This window comes from Thunnus thynnus, chromosome 13, assembly GCF_963924715.1.
Source record: "Thunnus thynnus chromosome 13, fThuThy2.1, whole genome shotgun sequence".
NCBI lineage: Eukaryota > Metazoa > Chordata > Actinopteri > Scombriformes > Scombridae > Thunnus > Thunnus thynnus.
The window spans coordinates 32,182,574-32,206,959 of NC_089529.1; the positions used below are offsets into that span (position 1 = coordinate 32,182,574).

Sequence of the window (24,386 nt, forward strand, 5' to 3'; positions counted from 1 at the left end):
TTTCAACTCTCTCCACTGTCACCATAATAAAGGCATGAAATGCCCTAAAAAAAACCACAACAGGTGACCGGTGACATGGACCTCAACCCTTCCATCACGTGATTGGACAACACGTGACTTACTGGTCTGATACTGGTTGTAGCTTCTGATGTTCAAACTCAAGAAAACATTGCAGCTGTTCTAGTAATGTTTTCCAATTTCATCTTAACTGTCCATCAAACCTGCAGCTGCTGAGTTTAAACCATCCATGTCCAGTCTAAACAATTTACACTAAAGTCATATAAATGTATAATATAATATATAATATAAATGTATTTATATAGTGCATTTATCCAAAGTGCTTTACAATTTGCTTCTCATTCACACACACACACATGGCAGTGAGCTACCATGCAGGGTGCTGTTCTGACCGTTCTAAACTCAGTCTAAACCCAGTCATTCCAGTCTAAACTGAATCAGTATGAACCCAGTCTGAGTCCAGTCTTACCTGTAGTCCCAGTAGGATACACAGGTACCATGGTGGGACGTCCTCTATGGTGTAAATCATGTCTGACCCCGCCTTCGGGGGTGCTTTTGGCTGTTCAGTCTTTTTGTCTTCTCCCATTGGTCCATTAATCCTGACCACCTTCTGGCTCTGCTGATCTCCCAGGTAATCATGACTCTGATTGGACAGAGAGACGACACTCGTTAACACTCGTTAACACAGGTATAAACCACAATATAAACAATATTAAAACTGTCTTGTTTCATTTATTTTAATCTGTGATTTTGTCTTAAAATATTAAACTGTAGTCGTGTTGTTTTAATGTTTCAGTTATAAAATGTAGTCAAGTGTGGTGAGAAGCTTAGTACTGGGGGCCCCATGGTGAGGAGCTTAGTACTGGGGGCCCCATGGTGAGGAGCTTAGTACTGGGGGCCCCATGGTGAGGAGCTTAGTACTGGGGGCCCCATGGTGAGGAGCTTGGTACTGGGGGCCCCATGGTGAGGAGCTTAGTACTGGGGGCCCCATGTTGAAGAGCTTAGCACTGGGGGCCCCATGGTGAGGAGCTTAGCACTGGGGGCCCCATGGTGAGGAGCTTAGCACTGGGGGCCACATGGTGAGGAGCTTAGCACTGGGGGCCCCATGGTGAGGAGCTTAGTACTGGGGGCCCCATGGTGAGGAGCTTAGCACTGGGGGCCCTATGGTGAGGAGCTTAGTACTGGGGGCCCCATGTTGAGGAGCTTAGCACTGGGGGCCCCATGGTGAGGAGCTTAGCACTGGGGGCCCTATGGTGAGGAGCTTAGTACTGGGGGCCCCATGTTGAGGAGCTTAGTACTGGGGGCCCCATGTTGAAGAGCTTAGTACCGGGGGCCCCATGGTGAGGAGCTTAGCACTGGGGGCCCCATGTTGAGGAGCTTAGTACTGGGGGCCCCATGTTGAAGAGCTTAGTACTGGGGGCCCCATGGTGAGGAGCTTAGCACTGGGGGCCCCATGTTGAGGAGCTTAGTACTGGGGGCCCCATGTTGAAGAGCTTAGTACCGGGGGCCCTATGGTGAGGAGCTTAGCACTGGGGGCCCTATGGTGAGGAGCTTAGTACTGGGGGCCCCATGTTGAAGAGCTTAGTACTGGGGGCCCCATGGTGAGGAGCTTAGCACTGGGGGCCCTATGGTGAGGAGCTTAGCACTGGGGGCCCTATGGTGAGGAGCTTAGCACTGGGGGCCCCATGTTGAAGAGCTTAGTACTGGGGGCCCCATGGTGAGGAGCTTAGCACTGGGGGCCCTATGGTGAGGAGCTTAGCACTGGGGGCCCCATGTTGAAGAGCTTAGTACTGGGGGCCCCATGGTGAGGAGCTTAGCACTGGGGGCCCTATGGTGAGGAGCTTAGTACTGGGGGCCCCATGTTGAAGAGCTTAGTACTGGGGGCCCCATGGTGAGGAGCTTAGCACTGGGGGCCCTATGGTGAGGAGCTTAGTACTGGGGGCCCCATGTTGAAGAGCTTAGTACTGGGGGCCCCATGGTGAGGAGCTTAGCACTGGGGGCCCTATGGTGAGGAGCTTAGTACTGGGGGCCCCATGGTGAGGAGCTTAGTACTGGGGGCCCCATGGTGAGGAGCTTAGCACTGGGGGCCCTATGGTGAGGAGCTTAGTACTGGGGGCCCCATGGTGAGGAGCTTAGCACTGGGGGCCCTATGGTGAGGAGCTTAGTACTGGGGGCCCCATGGTGAGGAGCTTAGTACTGGGGGCCCCATGGTGAGGAGCTTAGTACTGGGGGCCCTATGGTGAGGAGCTTAGTACTGGGGGCCCTATGGTGAGGAGCTTAGTACTGGGGGCCCCATGGTGAGGAGCTTAGCACTGGGGGCCCTATGGTGAGGAGCTTAGTACTGGGGGCCCCATGGTGAGGAGCTTAGCTCTGGGGGCCCTATGGTGAGGAGCTTAGTACTGGGGGCCCCATGGTGAGGAGCTTAGTACTAGGGGCCCCATGTTGAAGAGCTTAGTACCGGGGGCCCAGAGGAGCAAGCTGTTGGTGGATCTGATGGAGGAGGTCCTCACACCGGCTGCACTGACTACTGAGCTGAAACTCGTTGCAGACAGACTCTACGTGTTTAAACACCGATAACAAAGAGACAGAACAATTTAATATGTAGAGAAGATCTTCAAAGGTGATTCTCGCTTTGAACTTTTCAGTTATTGCCTGTTTTTTACAACCTAACTTAACTAACTAAACTAACTAAACTAACTAAATTAACCTAACTAACTAAAGTAACTAAACAAACTAAACTAACTAAACTAACTTAACTAACTAAACTAACTAAAGTAACTAAACTAACTAAAGTAACTAAAGTAACTAAACCAACTTGACTAACTAAAGTAACTAAAGTAACTAAACTAACTTAACTAACTTAACTAACTAAAGTAACTAAACTAACTTAACTAAATAAACTAACTTAACTAACTAAAGTAACTAAACTAACTTAACTAAATAAACTAACTTAACTAACTAAAGTAACTAAACTAACTAAACTAACTTAACTTAACTAACTTAACTAACTTAACTAACTTAACTAACTAAAGTAACTAAACTAACTTAACTAACTTAACTTAACTAACTTAGCTAACTTAACTAACTAAAGTAACTAAACTAACTAAACTAACTTAACTAACTTAACTAACTTAACTAAACTAACTTAACTAACTTAACTAAATAAACTAACTTAACTAACTAAAGTAACTAAACTAACTAAACTAACTTAACTAACTAAACTAACTAAACTAACTAAAGTAACTAAACTAACTTAACTAAAGTAACTAAACTAACTAAACTAACTTAACTAACTTAACTAACTAAAGTAACTAAACTAAATAAACTAACTTAACTAACTAAAGTAACTAAACTAACTTAACTAAATAAACTAACTTAACTAACTAAAGTAACTACACTAACTAAACTAACTAAAGTAACTAAACTAACTTAACTAACTAAACTAACTAAACTAACTAAACTAACTTAACTAACTAAACTAACTAAACTAACTAAACTAACTTAACTAAAGTAACTAAACTAACTAAAGTAACTAAACTAACTTAACTAAATAAACTAACTTAACTAACTAAAGTAACTAAAGTAACTAAACTAACTAAACTAACTAAACTAACTTAACTAACTAAACTAACTAAAGTAACTAAACTAACTAAACTAACTAAACTAACTTAACTAACTAAACTAACTAAAGTAACTAAAGTAACTTAACTAACTAACTAAAGTAACTAAACTAACTAAACTAACTAAACTAACTTAACTAACTAAACTAACTAAAGTAACTAAAGTAACTTAACTAACTAACTAAAGTAACTAAACTAACTAAACTAACTTAACTAACTAAACTAACTAAACTAACTAAAGTAACTTAACTAACTAACTAAAGTAACTAAACTAACTAAACTAACTAAACTAACTAAACTAACTTAACTAACTAAAGTAACTAAAGTAACTAAACTAACTAAACTAACTAAACTAACTTAACTAACTAAACTAACTAAAGTAACTAAAGTAACTTAACTAACTAACTAAAGTAACTAAACTAACTAAAGTAACTAAACTAACTTAACTAACTAAAGTAACTACAGTAACTAAACTAACTAAACTAACTTAACTTAACTAACTTAACTAACTTAACTAACTTAACTAACTAAAGTAACTAAACTAACTTAACTAACTTAACTAACTAAAGTAACTAAACTAACTAAAGTAACTAAAGTAACTAAACTAACTTAACTAAACTAACTTAACTAACTAAACTAACTTGACTAACTAAAGTAACTAAAGTAACTAAACTAACTTAACTAACTAAAGTAACTAAACTAACTTAACTAACTTAACTAACTAAAGTAACTAAACTAACTTAACTAAATAAACTAACTTAACTAACTAAAGTAACTAAACTAACTTAACTAAATAAACTAACTAAAGTAACTAAACTAACAACTAAATAAACTAACTTAACTAACTAAATTAACTAAACTAACTAAACTAACTTAACTAACTAAAGTAACTAAACTAACTTAACTAACTTAACTAAACTAACTAAAGTAACTAAAGTAACTTAACTAACTAACTAAAGTAACTAAAGTAACTAAACTAACTAAACTAATTTAACTAACTTAACTAACTTAACTAACTAAATTAACTAAACTAACTAAACTAACTAACTAAAGTAACTAAAGTAACTAAAGTAACTAACTAAACTAACTAAACTAAACTAACTAAACTAAACTAACTAAACTAACTAAACTAATTGAACTAACTAAAGTAACTAAACTAACTAAACTAACTAAACTAACTAACTAAAGTAACTAAACTAACTAAACTAACTAAACTAACTAAACTAAACTAATTTAACTAACTTAACTAACTTAACTAACTAAATTAACTAAACTAACTAAACTAACTAACTAAAGTAACTAAAGTAACTAAAGTAACTAACTAAACTAACTAAACTAAACTAACTAAACTAAACTAACTAAACTAACTAAACTAATTGAACTAACTAAACTAACTAAACTAACTAAACTAACTAAACTAAACTAACAACTAACTAAAGTAACTAAACTAACTAAACTAACTTAACTAACTTAACTAACTAAAGGAGAAGGGGAGCAACAGGTTATAGAGAGTCTCTTGAGAGCACTTGGCGTGTGTCAGTAGTTCAGCTTTATCTCTGGGGAACACCCCCGACTCCGGGACTGATGTCCAAATAAGGAAATGTGCGTCATGCAGCAGGTGGATGTGACCACCTGTGAGGATTCACCTTCTTCCCCTAACCCCCCCCCCCCCCCCACATGATGGCTTCAGAGTCATTCTCTCTCTCCAGCCTGATAAAAGCACCTCCAGTTATTTGATAACTGACATGTGTGCTGGTTATGCAGGTCCAGGCTGCAAGACTGATGGCACTCATGACTCTTCCCAGGTCTGCCGGGGCCCGGTCTGCCGGTAGCTTGTTCAGTTCATGTATCGATAGGTAAAACTGTTAAGAAACAGGAAGCACTCAAACGATTCTGCAAATTTATCAAATTTAGCATCCGTTCCTCGTCAGCTGCAGCTTGTCATAAAAAACTGGTCAGATGATGTTTTTAACACATTAAATTTAGCTTTATTAAATATCAGGTCTGTCAGGGAAAACATTTTTAATCAATGATTTTATTGTCGAGCATGTTTTTAACTGAAACTTGGTTGGACCGAGATAACAGAGCAGCTGTTCTTATCGAGTCAACCCCTCCCAACTTCAGGTTTATGAGTGAAGCAGAAGACAGGAGGCGGAGTTAACATTCTGTTTAATGATTCCCTCCAATGCAGACAGATGTCTTATGGAAACTTTTGAATATGTGGCTCTAGAGCTTTATTTCTAAATATCTGCAGGCCACCTAAATACTGTGCAACCTTTTTTGATGACCTTAATGAACTGCTGTCTATTGTCTGTATTGACTTTGGCTGTGTATTGTTGGTGATTTTAACCCCCCAGCACAGACTAAAGAACTGTGTTATGTTCTTGATAACTATGGACTGACTCAGCATGTGACCACACACAACAAGGGGCACAATCTGGACTGAATCATCTCTAAGGGTCTGAACATTTCTAAGGTTGTGGTGACTGATGTTGCTCTCTCTGATCATTCCTGTGTTTTCATTGAGAGTTTTATCTCCATGCACACAAATGTTCAAACAGAGGTAATCACTAAACGGTTTATCACTGAAAACACCAGTGAAACATTTATTCAGGCTTTCTCCTCCACATCTGCCCTCTCTGGGGTCTCAGTCAATGAGCTTGTAGATAATTTCAGTTCTAAAATTACAAATGTTATTGATGCCGTTGCACCCACTAAGGTGAACGTTGTCTCTGGTAAGAAAAGATGGAGAAACGCCGCGCTGGTCAGAACGGAAAAACTAAACCTCCAGGTTCATTATGACATCCATGAAGAGCGACTTTACATATATAATTTGGAACTGAAAAAATGCAAGGAGGTCCTTCTTCTCTGACATCATCGCCAAAAATAATAATAATGCAGGTGCCTTATTTGCTGCTGTCGACGGGATAACAAACCGTCCTGTGTCAGTAGCCTCTGAACTTAAATCCATCAAGGTCTGCAATGAATTTACCTTCTTCTTCACTGACAGTCAGTGCTTCCATAGCAGGTGCAGGATATGTGTTGTTCAATTCCAATAGCATGATACAATTTTATCTGATTGACCAATTGAATCCTTCTCTTGCTGCCTGTATTCTGCCGACAGGCTTCTTCAAAACTTTTTCTAACTGCATAGATCTTTCTCATCACATCTCTTCTCTCAGGTGTTTCCCACAGGCCCTGAAAACTGCCATCATCAAGCCACTCTCAAAACAGAACAATCTAGACACTTCACTACTGAACAATTACAGGCAAATCTCCTGTTTTTAAGTAAAATCACTGAACAACATCAGGTCAAAACCTAGTATATGGCTGAACCGAGTACGGTCAGTGTGTGTAATTGTGGCCAGTTTGTTACAGTTACAGTTGATAGTCAGTGGTCACCTGGATATTGGATCTGGTCTGTAGTGGACCCAGTAATATTTGTTGTTAAAGTGTGCTGAAGTAGCATCACATGATGTTTGAGTTAAAAAAAGGGTATAAATGCAGTTGCAAGAACGATACTTTATACTCATTTGATGTTTGATTTGAAAGAGAGCTTATTTTAATTTTAATGATAACTATTCTAATTATCTGTTAACTCCCCCTGCATATGGTCTCATCCATATGTTTATGTAGGATTAGCATGCTAGGCTAACAGTCTGTCAGCTTTGTGACCATATATCTGACATGATATCTTTCAGAGCAAAGAGACTCACCCGTAAACACACCTGTCACCTGCCCAGCGCAGTGCTGTTAAACCAGAAACACTGCGCCTACATCTTATTTTTATACAGTCCATAGGCTAAACACAGCACCACATGGCTTTGCTAATGATGCTAGCCATGCTAACTAGCTGCTAGACACCTTGCAGGCTGGTAAAATTAATCAGTCGTGTCTCTTTGTATCCGTGGGTTCGTGCTCCTGTCAGTGTCGGAGCCTCTGTGTCGGTAAATGTTTGTTTTTAAAACTTATTTTGGGAATTCGCTCACTCTTAGTCCTGTTGACAGCGAGCTGCACTCACTCCACTGTAAACACCCCCTGAGGATGTAATAGAAACTGTTTGTGCCAATTAGTTTTGAAAGAGCAACGACCAATGGGGAAACTCCAATAATAGGTCGGCCAACCAATGGTGTAACTTCATCACTCAATAAGTCAGTGACGGACAGACATTTGGGGTTGTAAGGCTGGTCTGTGGCTGGTCCGGCCAAAACGCTGTTTTTCAACATCTGATCAACTTCTTGGCACTAAAAAAACTGTTTTGATGTCTTCCAGTCAGGATTTCGACCACACCACAGCACCGAGGCTGCTCTTATTAAGATCTTAAACAACATCCACTGAAACACTGACAGTGGCAGAGTTTCAGTCTTAGTATTGTTTTGGAATTTTCCATCTTTAAGGGGTTACATGGGGTCAAGCCTGGGCCTCGAGGTCACACTGTAATTCTTAAGCAGCAAGGAGACATTCAGACTCCAGAACCCTCTGTGATGTTTTGGGGAAGCAGAGGCCTCTCCGATAAAGGGTAAATCAGCACTGCCATGGTTACCAAGGTCGGAGGGGGCTTTCCTAGACAACACAGACACAATCAGACATTCAAACCCAGAATGTGCTGACAGTGACCTGCAGTTCCATCCAACGTGACCTGAACTCACACAGGTAGAGTTTCTTGTTTAGAAACCAGTGAACCAGTTTGACTAATTTTTCATATTGTAGGTTGATCTGTTGAGGGTAAAGACTAAGGGTCAGACTTTCAGAGGGCAGAACACTTCGATGTTTGCTGTTTCAAGTTCTCCTTGATCAAGTACTTCAATAAACATTTTCAGCATTAAGACATCAAAGGCTCGCGTCCACTGGATCTCAGTGCTGCATTCAACACAGTCGACTACAACATCTTACTGGGCCGACTGGAAAACTGAGTGTGACTTTGTGTCCATAGATAATTACACATCTGAGCGGACAAAAATAAAATGACGTGGAGTTCCCCAGGGCTCCGTTCTGGGGCCTCTTCTGTTCAACATCTGAGTGCTCCAACTAGCTCAGATTATGGAAAACAACAACATATGTTACCACGGTTACGCAGATGAAACACCATTTTACACAACCATCAATTTGAACAAATCAATGATTGATTGTGCCAGAATTGTATTCAGTTAAACGAGGACAAAACTGAAGTAACTGTCTCACACCTGTCCACCCATCATACAACTGGATCATTCAGAGACAATAATAATAATAATAATCAATAATCAGTTTACCTCACAGTTGTCTTCCATTTCAGCTCCGGCTGTCTGATGTCCTGAATGACTGAGCAGCAACTGAAGAGAGAGAGTGTGTGTTCGAGTGTGTTAAAGTGCTTCAGGTGAAAGTCCACAGAGATTAACAAGTTCATTAACCATTACACACACACACGGAGGGACTTCTCACCTGTTCAGGTGTGTAAGCTGATGCAGCAGAGAGAAATTATCACTGATTATTGATTATAACGTGTAAAACAGTAACAGGAAGGAGATAAAAACTTATCTGTGTTCCTCCAACAATCTGCTGAACACGTGCAGCTCATCAGAGGCTTCATGAAGAAACTCACTTCAAACAGCTGCGAGCAGTTTCTACTGAAACCTCACAGGAAATAAATCGACTTCATCGTCTCATCTTCACATCGTCCTCGTGATGTCACAACTCGACTTTCACACTTTAGTTGGTAAATGAAGGAAATCAAGAGTCCTAGTCGACTGATTATCAATAAAACAAGCAAACTGGTTTCACACATGCAACATTTTTATTGCATTTATCATCTGCAGTTTGTACAGAATATTACAATAATTACATTAATAATAATAATAATAATAATAATAATAATAATAATAAGATTATTGTTTGTCTTCACATATTTGCATCATTTTCACATCAAAGAAAATAAAACTGTGGGACGACGAACAGCTGATTCAGACAAATAAAAAACCTTCAGTTCAGACCAGTTTAAACCAGTTCAGACCAGTTAAGACCATTAACAGTTTCCCCCTGCTGCCAGTCTTTGTGCTAAGCTAGGCTAACATGTCTCTGCACTGATGCGTCACTCTGCTGTGATTCTGAGCGACAGTTTGCAGAAACTCTGATCCAAACTGCACCTGACAGGTGTGTCGATGGGGGCGGAGCCACGTGTCTGTCTTCACTCCATCGTGTTCACGTGTGTTCAGGTGTAGCAGTAAAAATGGGAAAATTCACCATGAACATAAAAAAATAAAATGTGAATCTGCGCACTGATTGGTCAACGATTGCTGATAAATGATCAATCGGTGCGTTGATTGGAGGACGCAAATTAAACCTGTGATTGATCTGAACTGGTATTCATGGAAATGCTGAGCCTCTCACAGAGGACAGATCAATACTGATCAATATGTTTCTCTTTATAAATATAAACTCTTCACTTAAATAATTATTAATCGTTGATTGATCATCAGTCGCTCTGACTCCGCCCACAGACTCGGCCAATGACAGTGCAGGATTCTCAGCATCAGCAGCTCTTCAGAGAGGTGGTGCTGCAGAGAGAGAGAGACAGGTGTTACTGATGATGTCATCACAGAGAGACAGGTGTTACTGATGATGTCATCAGAGAGAGAGAGAGACAGGTGTTACTGATGATGTCATCACAGAGAGAGAGACAGGTGTTACTGATGATGTCATCACAGGGAGAGAGAGAGACAGGTGTTACTGATGATGTCATCAGAGAGAGACAGGTGTTACTGACGATGTCATCAGAGAGAGACAGGTGTTACTGATGATGTCATCACAGAGAGACAGGTGTTACTGATGATGTCATCACAGAGAGACAGGTGTTACTGATGATGTCATCAGAGAGAGAGAGACAGGTGTTACTGATGATGTCATCAGAGAGAGAGAGACAGGTGTTACTGATGATGTCATCACAAAGAGAGAGAGACAGGTGTTACTGATGATGTCATCAGAGAGAGAGAGACAGGTGTTACTGATGATGTCATCAGAGAGAGAGAGAGACAGGTGTTACTGATGATGTCATCACAGAGAGACAGGTGTTACTGATGATGTCATCAGAGAGAGAGAGAGACAGGTGTCACTGATGATGTCATCAGAGGGAGAGAGAGACAGGTGTCACTGATGATGTCATCAGAGAGAGAGAGACAGGTGTTACTGATGATGTCATCAGAGAGAGAGAGAGACAGGTGTTACTGATGATGTCATCAGAGAGAGAGAGAGACAGGTGTTACTGATGATGTCATCAGAGAGAGAGAGACAGGTGTTACTGATGATGTCATCAGAGAGAGAGAGAGAGACAGGTGTTACTGATGATGTCATCAGAGAGAGAGAGACAGGTGTCACTGATGATGTCATCAGAGAGAGAGAGACAGGTGTCACTGATGATGTCATCAGAGAGAGAGAGACAGGTGTTACTGATGATGTCATCAGAGAGAGAGAGACAGGTGTTACTGATGATGTCATCAGAGAGAGAGAGACAGGTGTTACTGATGATGTCATCAGAGAGAGAGAGAGACAGGTGTTACTGATGATGTCATCACAGAGAGACAGGTGTCACTGATGATGTCATCACAGAGAGACAGGTGTTACTGATGATGTCATCAGAGAGAGAGAGAGACAGGTGTCACTGATGATGTCATCAGAGGGAGAGAGAGACAGGTGTCACTGATGATGTCATCAGAGAGAGAGAGACAGGTGTTACTGATGATGTCATCAGAGAGAGAGAGAGACAGGTGTTACTGATGATGTCATCAGAGAGAGAGAGAGACAGGTGTTACTGATGATGTCATCAGAGAGAGAGAGAGAGAGAGACAGGTGTTACTGATGATGTCATCAGAGAGAGAGAGAGAGACAGGTGTTACTGATGATGTCATCAGAGAGAGAGAGAGAGAGACAGGTGTTACTGATGATGTCATCAGAGAGAGACAGGTGTTACTGACGATGTCATCAGAGAGAGACAGGTGTTACTGATGATGTCATCACAGAGAGAGAGAGACAGGTGTTACTGATGATGTCATCACAGAGAGAGAGAGAGACAGGTGTTACTGATGATGTCATCAGAGAGAGAGAGACAGGTGTTACTGATGATGTCATCAGAGAGAGAGAGACAGGTGTTACTGATGATGTCATCAGAGAGAGAGAGACAGGTGTTACTGATGATGTCATCAGAGAGAGAGAGACAGGTGTTACTGATGATGTCATCAGAGAGAGAGAGAGACAGGTGTTACTGATGATGTCATCAGAGAGAGAGAGACAGGTGTTACTGATGATGTCATCAGAGAGAGAGAGACAGGTGTTACTGATGATGTCATCAGAGAGTTTCTGTTTGTATCTATATTTCTATATTTTGAGTAAATCTGTGCTGTTGATTGATTGATTGATTGTTTCCAATATGAAAGCAGATCTTTAACATCATCAATAATAAACACTATTGATGATCCTCAGTGTAACAATAATTCCTTCATGAGATTTTATATTGAAGTTCGTGATCTGAAGTTAATTGATGAGCCTGATTGATCCGTCTCATGCTGTTCTGGTTCATGCGTGCGCAGCAGTGACTGTATAGATTATTAAATCCTCTCTCAGCCAATCACATCACTGCTCTCATAGCTCTTAAACAGCTGAGCCAATCACAGTGAAGCGTGATAACGAAACGTCTGGAAGGTTCAGAGTCATGACACGAACACACGTCAGCACGAATCAGCAGCCTGCAGACAGATGTTCAGTTCTTCAGTTAGTTACTAAAATAAAGACATTAATTTGGTGAAGCGTTTCTATGATGACATCAGATTGATGTAAATGGTCTCATAGTTTATTATTTAAAGATTTTCATTTAAATAAAAGTCTGTTGCGTCACTTTCGATCGCAGAACGAGGACACGACGGCGGCCACTTGCAGGATCATGATTATTACTAACTGGGTGCGATACGTTTCCATCACCCAGCAGTGATTGGTCTACCAGAGAGGGTGGGCGGAGCTAATGCAACAGACTCGTGTGTGAGGCAGCCGTCTGTTTGTTTCTGCTCACTGACGAAACACAGGCGACACCGGTTGGAACTCACGTTGGTTGAACTCTGCAAACCCGACGTGTTAATCATAAAAAGACAGAATGTTAAGTTATAACGAGCTGCAGCCTGCTGGTTTAATGAACGGCTTCTCAGAGGCTGCAGATTCACCAACATGTCAGTCCTGCAGTAGAAACACCTGCAGATTCACCATCATGTCAGTCCTGCAGTAGAAACACCTGCAGATTCACCATCACATCAGTCCTGCAGTAGAAACACCTGCAGATTCACCAACATGTCAGTCCTGCAGTAGAAACACCTGCAGATTCACCATCACATCAGTCCTGCAGTAGAAACAGCTGCAGATTCACCATCACGTCAGTCCTGCAGTAGAAACACCTGCAGATTCACCATCATGTCAGTCCTGCAGTAGAAACAGCTGCAGATTCACCATCATGTCAGTCCTGCAGTAGAAACACCTGCAGATTCACCATCACATCAGTCCTGCAGTAGAAACAGCTGCAGATTCACCATCACATCAGTCCTGCAGTAGAAACACCTGCAGATTCACCAACATGTCAGTCCTGCAGTAGAAACAGCTGCAGATTCACCATCATGTCAGTCCTGCAGTAGAAACACCTGCAGATTCACCAACATGTCAGTCCTGCAGTAGAAACACCTGCAGATTCACCATCATGTCAGTCCTGCAGTAGAAACACCTGCAGATTCACCATCATGTCAGTCCTGCAGTAGAAACACCTGCAGATTCACCATCATGTCAGTCCTGCAGTAGAAACAGCTGCAGATTCACCATCACATCAGTCCTGCAGTAGAAACACCTGCAGATTCACCATCACATCAGTCCTGCAGTAGAAACACCTGCAGATTCACCATCATGTCAGTCCTGCAGTAGAAACACCTGCAGATTCACCAACATGTCAGTCCTGCAGTAGAAACAGCTGCAGATTCACCAACATGTCATTTATTGATCACTGCAGATCGATTCACTGACTTTCCTGCTTTCACTACATTAAATGTTATTTTCTGTGCTGATTGTGGTCGGAGAGTTTCACTGAAATAACTTCTTTATATTTCATTAATCTACTATTTTACTATCTATCTATATTTGCAGGCAGTAGTTTGCTCTTGTTGGTGAAACCACCAAAGCAGCAGACTGATGTTAGAAACATCTGGCTGCTTCCTGTGAATGAACCTCCCACCTGAGCACGGTGCGCTCTGCTGGTCACTAAAACACCACACAAACACTCGAAGCAGGTTTCAAGGTCAGGAAGACACCGAGCGGTCAGAACGCTGCTCCTGAACCCTGAATAAGATAAATCCTCACCGGGTCAGGGGTCAGGGGTCACCGTCATGTTTCCTGCTCTACGATTGTTGTTCATTTTCTAACAGATATAAATTATTTAATAAATTGCATGAATTAAATTGTGATAATCAAACCATCATTAAATCCACAAAGACTGGGACCAGGACTCACTCAGACCTGCTTGTGTTTCACTGTCTTTAATAATGATTTTATTAAAGACACAACACCAAACTTTATTCACTACCTGTCCTTCATCCTGCTGTTATTGTCCAGTGAGCATCAGTGTGTGTTTGTGTTTATAAGGCCGGCTCGTTCCCGCCGCTCTCTGGTTCAATACAGAACTTATAACATCTGGTTCAAACATCTGGTTCAAACACTCTGCTGCAAACAAAGTTACACTCACTCACTAGTTTCACTTTTACAGCCTCCTTTCACAACAAAATGATGACTATTAGGGCAAATATTCCCATAATCCCTTGCGCTCCTCCTGTAGCAAAGTTTGGGACCGTTGGTTCCGAGTCTTAACTTCTTCCACTGATCCCAGACCCACGTGTCCTTTTAACTGTTTATCTAAAGATATTTGTGGTTGTAAAAACCTCTTTACAAGCTCTATTATTAATAACTACGGATCGATCTCTAACCTCCCGTTTCTAAGAACAATTAGTGAAAAAGTCGTCAACAAGCAGTTAATCGACCAACAAAATACAGGATCTCTACCGATCTGGTTTTCAAGCTAACTGTAGTCCAGAAACAGCTTCAGTCAAAGTTATTAATGACTTCAGGATAAATAGTGACAACAGTAGAGTTTCTATTTTAGTGTTATTGGATCTAAGTGCAGCATTTGTCCCTTTATAGTGGAGAGGGTTAGGGTTAGGTGGAGAGACGTGGTAGACCAAGACCTATCTCGGTTTTTATTATTCGTGAACCACCTTGATGTCGTCTTACTGTCCAGAGACGCATTAGCAGCATAATTAAAACCAGATTGTATCATTTAAGAAATATGGTGAAGGTAAGGAGCTTTTTATCTCAGGAGGACGCTGAAGAACTCGTCCATGCTTTCGTTTCCAGTCGGCTAGACGACTGTAACGCTGCTCACAGGAAAACCAGAAAAGCATCTGGACCAGCTGCAGCTTCTCCAGACTGAAGCTGCTCCAGTTTCAACTAGAAGAAAGACGTAGGAGCTGATAGAAACCTGCGCTGAGGCTTCCTGTAAATGTCAGACTCCACAGTTATCTCTCTGACCAGTGATGAACCAGTAAGACTCTGCAGGTCTAACTGGTTCAGGTCTGAAACAGATCGTCCTCTTTTTAAACTAAACTGAAAACCTTTCAGCGGTGCTTCGAAGAAGTCGAGGTCACTGCTCTTAATTACTTTATTCTGACTTTCTTTACTGGTTTTAACTGGTTTTCTCTTTGCTGTGTGAAGCGCTGTTCTTCCACCTGGAATCTAATGTATACATAAAGTTTTGTTTTGCTCACGTATTTGCAATCCAACCTGTAATCTGCCTGTTTAAACCCTTCATGTTAGTTCTTGTTCTCAGGTCTCTCTGGAAGAAGACTTGATCTCAGTGAAACTTCCTGTTTAAATAAAGGATTAAATAATTAAATAATGATCCTCTAATTGATCCTCTAACAGGCCAATAGCTGTTCCCAGTATTTCAACACGACTTACAGGCAGTTTCCCAGTATCCACCCAGCATCTTCTGGGATTTATCCAGTATTTACCCTGAACCTGACCATGTTTAAACAGTCTTTGCTCATATTTTCTCAGGACTTGATTGTTTTGCAGTATTTAGTCAGTACCTGCTGGTATTTTCCCACTCTGGTTATCAGAGGTGTTTTTCCTAAAATCAGCAACATGTTTTATTTCAAATGTCAGAAGTAAAACTCCACAGAAACATGATTTTATTATGTTGTTGTTGCTGATATTTTGGGTAAAACAGCTCTGGAGACTCATTTACCAAACATCTGTTTGCAGGTGAGAAAATCTGACCGTGAGGCCTGCGGCCGCTGTGCCGCTGAGCAAGGCACCGCCACCAGTCCTCCAGTAAAATCACCACAGAAGAAGAAGGAAAAGTTCAAATGACAACGACGACGATTCAAAGAGAAGTTTGACAGTTTATTAATAGATTTAAAACATCAGAAAAAAAACATGTACACAGGTCGACTCTTTTCTTCTGTCCGTGTTTCCGTTATTTTGTCCAAACAGTTTTAGTTCAGAATCTCTGATCTGCAAACAGACGGTAAAAAGAGTCCGACAGCCGAGAACTACAACAGCAGAGAGGGAAAATACACCTTCATCATCATCATCATCATCATCATGGGAGCAGAGCAGCTGTCCTGTCAGGTCAGTGTGTCTCACCTGTCTCACCTGTCTGCTGTTGATGGACTGAGGTCTGAGGCTGAAAACAGGGAGCGAGTGAGACGTCGGGAACGCCGTCACCACTAAACATCTCTGAGCTTCACACGTCTCAAAGTCTGAATAAAGAAAACTCGCTCCGATTGGCTTAACACAGTCACATGACCACACCCAGCAGCTGTGAATCTATCACGTTAAAAACGACCAATCAAAATACGAGACGATGAGAAACCTTATTCAGACGTCAGCTGATCAGAAACGATCAAACCGACGGCTGAATGTGATCAATATGTGATCAATATGTTTAATACCTGATCAGAGTGACCGATCAAACACTGAAAGAAAGTCTGAATGAAGGCCTGATCCCAGACTACAGGGACCTGATATGTAGGAACATTGTTTCCATGGCAACTGTAGTGCGTTTCCATTGGAGATCAATTCTTCGGTCTGGACCCCCCGTAGAGCCCGGACCGCACTGACTCAGATCTTGACCCTGTTTGGGCCCCTGGCCTCAGTTTGGACAGACCCAACCCAACAGGAAGTGAGCGTTTGGGCTTCACATGCTGCCGCAGCCAATCACGTCGGACTGAAACTCGTCATAGCGTCCAATCAGAACACTGATCATTCTAATCAACCAATTATCAATCACGTGTTTGCCTGGCTAGCTTAGCTTAGCACAAAAACGAGAAGGCGTCTGGATCTTTTTATTTTTACAAGACTGAATCTTTATTTGTTGATTTATTATTGATTAGTGTAAATCAATGATTCAGTAATTAAGACTCCAGAAGACTCCACTATATCCTACATTTCCCATGATGCATCTAGACGTGTCTTTCATTTGAGCCTCCAGTTCCACCAGCAGCTAATGTTTTAAAGTTTTCTGTTTCTCAGAAAGCAGGTTTAACAAACTCTGACTGATCAGCTGATCAATGATCAATGGAGCTCTGATACTACGAGTCACCATGGCAACAGGTTAATAAAAGGCAGAGCCTCCAGAGATATTAATGCATGCGTATGCAGACGATGCACATTTATCTTTAAACAAAGAGCCTAAATCAGAGCGGGAAATTAATCAGATTAATCTATATTGATCGTTTATCAGACTCACATTTGCTTATTGATGATAAAGTGGAATCTGTGTATCAGGCTGCAGCTACATTACATTTAAATATATGTGTTCAGTTTGAATCTGACGGAGGAAACACAGGAAGCAGCAGCTGAAGATTTAAAACATAAATAGATCAAAGACACAGAGACGTGACTGTAGCTCACAGGCTGATCAATAATAATGTGATTGATGATTATTAAAATACAGCAGATGTTAAATGTTCAGACGTCTGTTTGTATCTCAGCTCAACATCATTCAGTGATGCTGCTCACTCAGAAATATTAACATATAATCTCCAATATTACATCAGCGGACCGATCAGAGATCATTATTCATTGATCCGACGTGTCTGAAGCTTCGTTCTGATCATTTAAATTTAAACTGAGATGAAACATGATGTGTAATAAAGATCAGAGGTCAGCAGCTGCTCTGACAGACCGACAGAGTCTCAGAGTTATAACAGAAGGACGTGAAGAGCTTTGATTCTGAGCTGAAGATCAATTCACACTGATTGATATTTGAACCGCTGATCAAAGAAACGACTGAAACATAAAAACTTTAGAAAGTCCTGAGAAACAAACTAACATCCGACCAGGATTCAGATTCTGACAGTAAAGCTCCGCTAACGGACCAGCTTCCATACCGACTCTGACCCAGAGGTTACGTTACCATGGTAACTCTGACCTAGAGTTGAAGTTACCATGGTAACTTACCCAGAGTTTAAGTTACCATGGTAACTCACCCAGAGAACTCTGACCCGACTGAACGAACCGAGACGTCAAACTCTGTAAGAAACTCAGAAACCTGCCGGCAGCAGGTTAACTTCACAGTTACCATGGTAACTGTGAAGCTAACCTGCTGCCGGCAGCAGAGTCCGTTACCATGGTAACTCACCCAGAGTTTAAGTTGCCATGGTCTCTCGTCTCAGATTGAACAAACTCAGAGTTTTCACTAAACCTGCTTTCTGGGAAACTTTCCACGGCTGATGACATCACTATGACATCATAACAGTGACAGTGAACCTGTGAGATGTAAATTTGGTGTTTGACCCTTTAAGGAACTGAGAGAGATGCTGGGACGCCGGGACGAGTCGAAACCTGCCGCTGACTAACACCTGCTGAAACTGAAGCCCCGCCCCCTGCTGCCCTGAACACTGACAGGTAACTCAGAAGCTCCGCCTCCTCCAGGAAAAAGAAACGTGAATGTGGTCCGTCTGTCTGTATCAGTCTCTGACAGACGGACTCCTTCCTGTAGTGGGCGTGGCCGAGCTGTAGGGGGCGGGGTAGGAAGGGAAGCGTAGCGTTAGCTGATGCTACGTCTCGAACTGCGTGAGCAGCGCCCGGACTTCAGGTGTCAGCTGCTTGGCGGCGCTGGCGGCCTCGGCGATGGCGCGGCGGTACGGCCCCTTCCTCTTCCGGTCGAAGCGCGACTGGAAGCTCTCCAGGAAGGGCGACAGCTGGGAGAGCGGCAGGAAGGAGGTGGTGGGTGAGCCGAACCAGGAGACACGCGCCTCCTGCCGCACCGCCAGCCCCGTGTCCCCGCGCCGCGCCACCGTGATGCCGAGCACGCGCGCCGGCCACCAGGGGAAGCCATAGATCTTCGCCCAGACGATGTCGCCGACGCACACCGTCCGACCATCAGGAAGCGAACACTTCGACACCGACTTGGAGAAGACGGAGGACGACGACGAAGACGAGGAGGAGGACGAGGACGTGGAAGACTTACGACGCCTCTTCAGTTCACCTCCCTCCTCTTCCTCCTCATCGCGGCCGACCTGAGGCTCCTCGCCGTCGGCTCTGGGGGGAGGGGTCACAGGGGAGGAAGAGGAGGGACACAGAGGTGCTAATGAGGTGGAAGAGGAGGGCGGGGGGGCGGGGAGAGAGGAGGAGGAGAGCGGGTCTCCGGGAGGGGGGGGGTCAAAGGTCTCTGTTGAGCTGCACTGTGAGTGGGAGGAGTCCAGGGAGGAGGAGCAGGAGGAGGAGGAGGGGGGGGGAGGAGGTGCCACTACCTGCTCGTTACCTCCTCCCCCCTCCTGCTCCGCCCCCTCCTCCTCAGCGGATTGTACCTCCTGAGTTTCCATGGCAACACTGGCTGCACAGGAGGGGGGAGGCGGTAGGAGAGGGGGGGGAGTTGTGGCGGGGGGAAGGGGCGTGGCTTGGGCTGTGTTTAATGTGGAGGCGGGACTTGAGGCAGGTTTGTGAGGCGACGTGCGAGCACTCTGTTTGGGCGGGGAGGAAGAGGAGGAAGAGGAAGAGGAGGAGGAGGAGGAGGAGGAGGAGGAGGGCACCTGGCTGTCATCAGTACGATACCTTTGAGGTTTGAGGCGCATTCTGGGAGGAAGCGCCGTGTTCAAGCCGACGGCCGCCGCACTGAGGTGCTGCAGGCGGCGGGTGAAGTGGACCTTCTGGTTGTGGTTCTGCAGGGCGGCGGCTCGGGTTACGGCCTTGGTGCGGTCTTGGCTCTGGCCCTGGCTCTGGTTCTGGTTCTGGTTCTGGCTCTGGTCTTTGGGTCGGCGATGTGGCGGCGGCTGCGAGCTCCTCGCCAGCTTCTTCAGAACCTGCCGTGCTTTGGAGCGATCCACCGCAGAACCTTTGGCCAGAACCTTCTTGGAGTTCAGCTTCAGACGCATGCGGCTGGATGAGGATGACGACGAGGATGAAGATGAAGCCACGCCCCTCAGGACACGGTGAGATGAAGAAGAAGAAGATGTCGATGACACGCGTATCCCTGATGACGCACGTCTGTCGGCGGCGCCGCGCCCTCCCTTGTCGTCGCTCCTCAGTCGTTTGACTTCAGAGGAGATCGGTCCGTCGGCTGGCCTCCGCCGCCGGGACGCCTCCTCGCCCCTTAGATCCACGGGGCCCCGCCGCGCCTCCCTGTGCCCGCCTGACGCTACCACACCTTTGCACTTGTCACAGAGCACTTGGCGGGGGCGGAGCTTGATGGCGTTCATGATGGAGGTGGGTTCCTCGCAGCGGTAGCGCCGCTTTGGCCGTTTGATCTTACGTGGCGGCGGCTGAGGTAAGGCCTGGTTGTAGGTGTCCCTGATGAACAGAGGAGGGGGGTACGGAGCCCCCTCCTGGAATAGCGGCGGTGGTTTGGACATCCAAGGGTGAGGAGGGGGGGGAGGGCCGATGGTGACCTCTTCCTGTTTGAGGGACGGGTCGTCGATGGCGTCCGACTGAAGAGACATCTGAGGCAGACTCCGGTTGTCCCGTCTGGGAAACACTGTGATGGGAATACCGTACGGCCCGAACCTGAACACACACACACACACACACACACACACACACAGACACAGAGATGAGAACCTTAAAGACTCAAATACACCAGTTGATTCACCAGGAAATGGATCAAAGCTTCAAAATAAAACTAAACGGCTTCAGTGTAACGAAAGCATCAAAATAAAACGACACAAATCAAACCTGTAAAATCTCCTTCATGAACCTGAAATCTGTTTCCAGGATTTATAATAATAAATATTAATTTAGTTCTGTGTGACTGTGTTAACTGGGTTAACTGTGTTAGTGGTGTTAAAAACGAGGCTGTTTATCACTAATCCTGATAATTTAGCTGTAAATCTGTTAAAGGACTAAAACCAAAACAAATAAATTTAGTCTTTTATGAAAGTAAAGGGTTAGAATATCTCTGAATATCTTTAGACATTTGGAAGACGTGTCTCTGGACTCTGATCTACACATCAAACAATTAATTGATTACTCAAGAAAACAACGGGCTGATTTATCAATAATAAGTAATACAGGAGTCATAAATAAATGAGTCCATGTATCTTTATTAACGACAAACCTATAAAATAATAAACCAGTTTTCTTGCTTCGTGTTGTTTTTATCCAACAAACAGAATAAAAGTAAAAACTTCTTCTTCTTTAAAAGAGACGTTAAACTTCAACAGTGTAAAAATCATATTATAATGATCAGATAGAGGTAACCATGGTAACCATACAGACGGTATTTTGTCATCAAACAATTCAATGTATATAAATGTGTGTTCATGGAACTCGTCACGTGCAAATGAATAATCCAAGTTCATTATAAAGTCGTGAAACGAGTTACAAGATAATGACGATATGATGCATTTAAAGACGTTTTCCTCCTGTAACAAGCAGCCACTGAGGTGCGTTCAATGTCAGCTCCGTGAATCTGAGTTTCTGCAGTGACGACAGTCAGCAGGGACGTCGTCTTCGTCTTATTAATGTCAAACATTAAAGCAACGCAGAGAAGTAAGTTAGTAAAACTATATGAACAGTAAGAAGACATGTTTCCTTTCTGTGTATTTATGTGTTTAAGTGAATTTGTGAATCAACTGTTTACTAAACGTCATTATCTGTTTATTTAATAGTTCTGCCCAGAATCAGTAAACACTTGAACGCATCATACTGCAGATAAAACCTGTCAAACTCAACACAGCGTTTTGAATTGATCCGTATGTTTCTTCTATACATTTAAACTGTGTTTATTTAAGTACAGTATGGTATATAGTTATTTAAACCGTGTTTATTTAGGTACAGTATGGTATATAGTTATTTAAACCATATTTATTTAAGTACAGTATGGTATATAGTTATTTAAACCATATTTATTTAAGTACAGTATGGTATATAGTTATTTAAACCGTGTTTATTTAAGTACAGTATGGTATATAGTTATATAAACCGTGTTTATTTAAGTACAGTATGGTATATAGTTATTTAAACCATGTTTATTTAAGTACAGTATGGTATATAGTTATTTAAACCATATTTATTTAGGTACAGTATGGTATATAGTTATTTAAACCATGTTTATTTAAGTACAGTATGGTATATAGTCATTTAAACCATGTTTATTTAAGCACAGTATGGTATATAGTCATTTAAACCATGTTTATTTAGGTACAGTATGGTATATAGTTATTTAAACCGTGTTTATTTAAGTACAGTATGGTATATAGTTATTTAAACCATGTTTATTTAAGTACAGTATGGTATATAGTTATTTAAACCATGTTTATTTAAGTACAGTATGGTATATAGTTATTTAAACCGTGTTTATTTAAGTACAGTATGGTATATAGTTATTTAAACCATGTTTATTTAGGTACAGTATGGTATATAGTTATTTAAACCATGTTTATTTAAGTACAGTATGGTATATAGTTATTTAAACCGTGTTTATTTAAGTACAGTATGGTATATAGTTATTTAAACCGTGTTTATTTAAGTACAGTATGGTATATAGTTATTTAAACCGTGTTTATTTAAGTACAGTATGGTATATAGTTATTTGAACCGTGTTTATTTAAGTACAGTATGGTATATAGTTATTTAAACCGTGTTTATTTAAGTACAGTATGGTATATAGTTATTTAAACCGTGTTTATTTAAGTACAGTATGGTATATAGTTATTTAAACCGTGTTTATTTAAGTACAGTATGGTATATAGTTATTTAAACCGTGTTTATTTAAGTACAGTATGGTATATAGTTATTTAAACCGTGTTTATTTAAGTACAGTATGGTATATAGTTATTTAAACCGTGTTTATTTAAGTACAGTATGGTATATAGTTATTTAAACTGTGTTTATTTAAGTACAGTATGGTATATAGTTATTTAAACTGTGTTTATTTAGGTACAGTATGGTATATAGTTATTTAAACCGTGTTTATTTAAGTACAGTATGTTATATAATTGACAAGTTTGATAGGACACTTGGCTGCTGTTTCATTTCTCACAGCGACACTGAACACAACCCTGATCAATAATAATCAATATCATGTTGTACTGATCAGTTATCATCAATAATCACGTTATACTGATCAGTGATAATCAATACCAAATTATTATGATCAATTATCTATAACGCTGTGACGTCATACCTCCTGGTGACGTCCATCAGCACACCTGAAAACACCTTCTCGCCCAGCCGGAAGGACACCACCAGCGCGTCATCAATGACGTGATCCAGGCAGACCCGGACCTCGGACCCGAGACTCAGATCCTGCACACAGGCGGGACCGGGTTCCGTTCCTGCGGGCTCCGGCCGGGAGGCCCCCTCTCCGGGGGGGGACTCCCGCGGCTCCTCCGAGCCCGCCGAGTCCGGGTCGTCAGGCATGGCGTCCTCCGCGGGACCGGGCATCAGCTCCGGCTGGACCAGAGCCGTGTAGCCCCGGTCTCGGTCCGTCGGTTCCGCCGGTTCCGCCAGAGACAGGCCGGCCTCTGGGACGGGCGGGGCGGCCGGGAGGGAGTGTAGGAATACGGCGGAGGGCTGCGGGTCCGCCAGGATGCTACGGTACACAGTCCCGCCGCCTTCTGGGTCCCCCGGCACCCCGGGAGAGAACCGGTCCGTGCTGGTCCGGTCCCCCGGGAAGTTATTGATCAGCTCGTCTGTTCCCGCCGCGGGCTGCAGCTCCGGCCTGACATGGCGGTGCTGCTCCCCGTCCCCCCCGTCCTCCTCACGGGGTACAGCCACCTCCGCAGCAGGGCCGCGCTCCCGTGTCCCGTCGCTCTCCGGCGATGCTCCCGGCTGTCCCGGGCCGACCGGGCTCGGTTCTGGGGGGCCCTCGTCGTCCGTCGCCGCGGTTGTTGTTGTTGTCGGAGCTGCAGCTCCTGGCTCTGCAGCCACGGCCGCCATTTTCTTCCGCTGTGCTGCCGAGCGGCGCCTCGCCCCGCCCTCACTGAGCGCTGCCAGCTGCGCAGACGCACTGCTATTGGTCGAAGTCTCTGTCACTCACATAATGCGAGGCTGAGCGTCGCCTCTGATTGGCTGATTCTGTCTGCCTATGAATCGTCGGGCCGCCGCCAGGGGGCGCTACGTCTTTACAAGACACACAATAAAATTATATGTGATCAATAAAAACATCAATAAACTACTGGTCTAAAAATGTAAAGTACTATCTGATTATATACTAGCTGATTATTGAGCTTTTCAAACTGATAACAGAAACAT

General features: G+C 43.0%; 2 protein-coding genes across 2 annotated transcripts in view; both read right to left on the bottom strand.

Annotated features, from left to right (window-relative positions):
• slc23a1 (solute carrier family 23 member 1) overlaps positions 1-9,001 on the bottom strand; it is a 26,025-nt gene extending 17,024 nt beyond the window's left edge. Inside the window, exons 1-2 of the mRNA XM_067609109.1 lie at positions 8,891-9,001; positions 488-661 (exon numbers count right to left, since the gene is read on the bottom strand). Coding sequence (XP_067465210.1) covers positions 488-661; positions 8,891-8,908 — 192 coding nt within the window. The 5' untranslated portion in view covers positions 8,909-9,001. The remainder of the gene's footprint in view (positions 1-487; positions 662-8,890) is intronic.
• Positions 9,002-16,078: 7,077 nt separating this feature from the next.
• On the bottom strand, positions 16,079-24,111 carry pwwp2a (PWWP domain containing 2A). Its single transcript, XM_067609107.1, has 2 exons — positions 23,317-24,111; positions 16,079-20,696 (listed from the first exon to the last, which is right to left on the bottom strand). Exons 1-2 carry the CDS (start codon positions 24,069-24,071, stop codon positions 18,752-18,754), a joined length of 2,700 nt encoding a protein of 899 aa, XP_067465208.1. The 5' UTR covers positions 24,072-24,111; the 3' UTR covers positions 16,079-18,751.
• Between the last annotated feature and the right edge of the window lie 275 nt (positions 24,112-24,386).

Excerpts from the sequence above, each read along its gene's own strand:
- pwwp2a (XM_067609107.1), bottom strand. The coding sequence starts at position 24,071 with ATGGCGGCCGTGGCTGCAGAGCCAGGAGCTGCAGCTCCGACAACAACA. Across the intron at positions 20,697-23,316 it reads CTGATGGACGTCACCAGGAG|GTTCGGGCCGTACGGTATTC; the intron begins GTATGACGTCAC and ends GTGTGTGTTCAG.